This window comes from Colobus angolensis, unplaced genomic scaffold (genome assembly GCF_000951035.1).
Source record: "Colobus angolensis palliatus isolate OR3802 unplaced genomic scaffold, Cang.pa_1.0 Scaffold293, whole genome shotgun sequence".
NCBI lineage: Eukaryota > Metazoa > Chordata > Mammalia > Primates > Cercopithecidae > Colobus > Colobus angolensis.
Genome location: NW_012116188.1, coordinates 2534573 through 2539418, shown reverse-complemented (window position 1 = coordinate 2539418; position 4846 = coordinate 2534573). Strand labels below are relative to the sequence as shown.

The 4846-nt window shown below is 42.3% G+C and overlaps 1 protein-coding gene across 7 annotated transcripts in view; it reads right to left on the bottom strand.

The window, feature by feature from the left end:
• ACBD5 (acyl-CoA binding domain containing 5) overlaps positions 1 to 4846 on the bottom strand; it is a 55077-nt gene that overhangs the window by 15049 nt on the left and 35182 nt on the right. For all 7 annotated transcript variants that reach the window (XM_011949234.1, XM_011949236.1, XM_011949237.1 and 4 more), the window contains one exon: positions 1826 to 2093. In XM_011949234.1, coding sequence (XP_011804624.1) covers positions 1826 to 2093 — 268 coding nt within the window. The remainder of the gene's footprint in view (positions 1 to 1825; positions 2094 to 4846) is intronic.

Genomic DNA, 4846 nt, shown 5'->3' with positions numbered 1-4846 from the left:
TAATGATTGCCATTCTAACTGGTGTGAGATGGTATCTCATTGTGGTTTTGATTTGCATTTCTCTGATGGCGAGTGATGACGAGCATTTTTTCATGTGTCTGACTTTTTTTTTTTTTTTAAATAGAGACGAGGTCTCCCCATGTTACCCAGATTGATCTCGAATGCTTGGGTTCAAGCAATCCACCTGCCCCGGCCTCCCAAACTGCTGGGATTACAGGCATGAGCCACCACTTCTGGCCCTGAAGACTACTTCTTTAGAGTATTAAAAGTTACAATAAAGAGGTACTTTTGCCTTTTTGGTCATTTTTTTTTGTTTCATTACATCATAAATCTCCAAAGGTATTTGTTTGTTTTTGAGACAGAGTCTCACCCTGTTGCCCAGGCTGGAGTGCAATGGCTCACTGCAACCTCCGCCTCCCAGGTTCAGCCGATTCTCCTGCCTCAGCCTCTCAGGCAACTGGAATTACAGGCGCATGCCACCTATGCCCGGTTAATTTTTGTATTTTTAGTAGAGATGGAGTTTCACTTTGTTGGCCAGGCTGGTCTCGAACTCCTGACCTCAAGTGATCTGCCTGCCTCGGCCTCCCAAAGTGCTGGGATTACAGAAGTAAGCCACCATGCCCAGACATCCAAAGGATTTTAAATGTGTTCTTCTTATTCTAAATTGTGTGTTCCTTATAGAAATCTCACTACTATTAAGATTTTGTTATATAGCCATCCATTCTTTTCTCTGGGCATATATTTGGAAAATTGGCACTACCCCCTTATACATTGATTTTTATGTCCTAGTTTTAAAATCATATTATGAACACTTATCTGCATCATTAAATTTTATTCCAAAAACACTTAAATGGTTACATAAATTCCCTAGTTAGGTTATGAAATAATTCACTCAACCATTCTCCACTTTTGGATAGGTAGGATGAGTTCAAATTTTTTCTGTCACAAATAAAATTGCAATGAACGGTTTTGTATGTAAATCCTCGTCCAAATTTCCACTGATCTCTTTAGGACAGATTCCAAAAAGAATCATTACTGGATTAAAGGATAACAACTGGGTCAAGGTTCCCAAGCTATTTTTCAGAAGGCTGAAACAGTGTTACATTGCAGACTATAAAAGGTACTATTGCGTTACCCTACCCTTGCAGGAATGGAATATTACAAAATTTTACATTTGCTAATATAATGGGCAAGTTTTGTTTTGAATAATAAACAGGAAATTGTCTAGCTCATTGCCCTTTAGCATCCTGGACCTCCACTGCAGCAGAATTCCCATAGCTGAACCTGCATCAAGCATTGTCGGGGATTAAAAGGGAAACCGAATTACAGCTATTTGCCAAGTTAAACCCCAAAATGGGCACTGAGGTGCCTGATGCTGTTTTCAAGACTTCTATCTTGAAAAATCTATCAAGGAGGTAAATTTTGAGATCAGTCTGGGCAACATAGTGAGATGCTCATCGCTACAAAAAAAACTTTTTCAATTAGTCAGGTGGCCGGGCACAGCTCACGCCAGTAATCCCAGCACTTTGGGAGGCCAAGGTGGATGGATCACCTGAGATCAGTTCGAGATCAGCCTGGCCAACATGGTGAAACCCCATCTCTACTAAAAATACAAAAATTAGCCAGGCGTGGTGGTGGGTGCCTATAATCCCAGCTACTCGGGAGGCTGAGGCAGAAGAATCACTTGAACCCGGGAGGCAGAGATTGCAGTGAGCCAAGATTGCACCACCGCACTCCAGCCTTGGTGACAGAGCATGAGATTCCATCTCAAAAATAAGTAAGAAAATCAGTAAAGATAGTGAGGGAAGAAAAAGGTAATCCACACCTCTTCCTCTTCTGACATTAGAGAATTCATCACTTTCTCCACCTCGCTTCTCCCGGTGTGGCGCCCCGCTGTTACTCCTGCCATCTTCTCCTCCATGCTTGACTTCACCTTTTCCTTCAACTGCAACCACCTGCATATTCCCAATGTTGCCATTTCCAGGAGGTATTTGAACATCTTCATGAAATCCAGAATTTTCCACAGGTTGACTGGAATGACCACCCAAGTAATACTGAAATGGTCCACTGTTGGACGTAAAGCTGTCTAAAGACTACAAATTTAAAATGACACTTAGTTAAAAGCTAGAAACATGAATTATACACCACAAAGTTTTTACAGCAATAGGAGAAATACTGTTTTCCTAAAATTTTATTTCATGTCATTATTGGAAATATTCTTTAACTAAAAAATGTCTTTAATTCATATGTTGCTTCCTACCTGAAGGGAAGAAATGGGACAAGAATGATTTGTCCACGAACAGAGTCAAGAAGCCTGGGCAGTGAATTGTTTTTTTGTTGTTGTTTGTTTGTTTTTGAGACAGTCTCACTCTGTTACCAGGCTGGAGTTCAATGGCACGATCTCGGCTCACTGCAACCTCCACCTCCCAGGTTCAAGCGATTCTCCTGACTCAGCCTCCCAAGTACTGGGATTACAGGCACGCACTGCCACGCCCGGTTAATTTTTGTATTTTTAGTAAAGATGCGGTTTCACCATGTTGGCCAGAATGGTCTCAATCTCCTGACCTCATGATCCATCCACCTTGGCCTCCCAAAGTGCTGGGATTACAGGCCTGAGACACCACGCCTGGCCAGTGAATTGTTTTTGTGAGTCTGTTATTAAAGAAACATCTAAATTTCTATGCTTACCTTACGCTTAGAGATTACTGCCTAAAATTTTTTTTTTTTTGAGATTAAGTCTTGCACTGTCACCCAGGCTGGAGTGCAGGGGAGCGATCTCGGCTCACTGCAAGCCCCGCCTCCCGGGTTCACGCCAGTCTCCTGCCTCGGCCTCCCGAGTAGATGGGACTACAGGCACCCGCCAACATGCCCAACTACTTTTTTTCTTTTTTGTATTTTTAGTAGAGACGGGGGTCTCACCGTGTTAAGCCAGGATGGTCTTGATCTCCTGACCTCGTGATCCTCATCCTCCCAAAGTGCTGGGATTATAGGCGTGAGCCACCACACCTGGTCCTAAATATTTTTTTTTAAGTCAAAGCAAGTTTATTAAGAAAGTAAAGGAATAAAGAATGACTACTGCGTGGGCAGAGCCTAAATATGTTTTTAAAAGAACCCACCTAAGACTTTGGTGGATGACAACCTATCATTAACTGGACTTGGTGAAGGTGGTGAAGAGGTGGGTATCTTATCTAAGGTTTCCTTCAGGAAGGGACATCTGAGTTAGGATATAAAAGGTATATAAGAGTCCTCAGTGAAGAGGGAGGATGTACAAGTGGGGGTGGGGGTGGGAAGGGACTTGACACATTAGAGAAACAGAGAGATGGCCAGGGTGGGTGGTGAGCAATGACCAAATAGGAGAGTGGTGTTAACAGAGGCCAGCAAGGGGCCAGGCACAGTGGCTCACACCTGTAATCTCAGCACTTTGGGAGGCCGAGGCGGGCAGATAATTTGAGGCCAGGAGTATAGGACCAGCCTGGCCAACATGGCGAGACCCTGTCTTTACTAAAAATACAAATATTAGCCAGGCAGGGTAGCACATGCCTATAGTCCCAGCTACTTGGAAGGCTGAGGCACAAGAATCACTTGAACCCAGGAGACAGAAGTTGCAGTGAGCCCAGATTGTGCCACTGTACTCCAGAAGCCAGGTCAGACAGCCCCTTGAGCTTTAGTCCATTAACTGATTGAGAGAGAAAACAGGAACAAACCTATAATTTAGCAGCCAGATATTTACTGAAATTAATATCTATCTGGTCCCTTTCATCAATCTTCCCCAAACATCTCTTTTTTAAAAAGAAAAAATAAGAGGGAATCTGGGTTTTTCATCATTTTCATTTTTTACTAATTTCACTCATTCTCAGTTTGGGTTCCTTATCATTATTCTTCCAATCTATGCTGCTTTTTTTTTTCTTTTTGGAGACAAGTTCTGACTCTATAGCCCAGGCTGGAGTGCAGTGCCATCTTGGTTCACTGTATCCTCTGCCTCCCAGGCTCAAGCTACCCTCCCACCTCATCCTCCCCGAGTAGCTACCACGCCTGGCTAATTTTTTTATTTTTTGTAAAGACAGGGTTTTGCCATGTTCCCCACGTGGCTCTGAAACTCATGAGCTCAAGTGATCCACCTGCCTTGGCCTCCCACAGTGTTGGGATTATAGGTGTGAGCCACCATGACTAGCCTACGCTACTCATTTGTGTTTGACCTTAAGTAAAAGATAATTTATTCATGTGTTTTTAAAATTTGAGAAAACTAAGAGGTAGATTTAACTGCATTATGAAATGAGAAAAGGAGAAAAACACAAAAAGTTAAAATCATTTCAGGGAGGCAAAAGATACATGATTTTCTATAAGACATACTGAACTGTATTAAAACAGGGTAGGTAGGTAGGAGACAGAATGGGGAGAGGATATAAAAAGGCCAAACAGAAATATAGCTGTCAAAACCACTCTCATCAGATTAGCAACTAGAATACATAAGGAGCGTAAACAACTCAATAGGAAAAAAACTAATAACCTGATTAAAAATGGGCAAAAGATCAGAAAAGACATCTCTCAAAAGACAAGTGGCAAACAGGTATATGAAAAGGTACTCAACATCACTGATCATCAGAGAAATACAAATCAAAACTACAATGAGATAGTATCTCACCCCAGTTAAAATGGCTTTTATCCCAAAGACAAGCAATAACAAATGCTGGCGAGGATGTGGAGAAAAGGAAGCCCTTGTACATTGTTGGTGAGAATGTAAAATTAGTACAGCCACTATGGAGAACAGTATGGAAGTTCCTCAAAAAACAAACAGGCTGGGTGTGGTGGCTCATACCTGTAATCCCAGCACTTTGAGAGGCCGAGG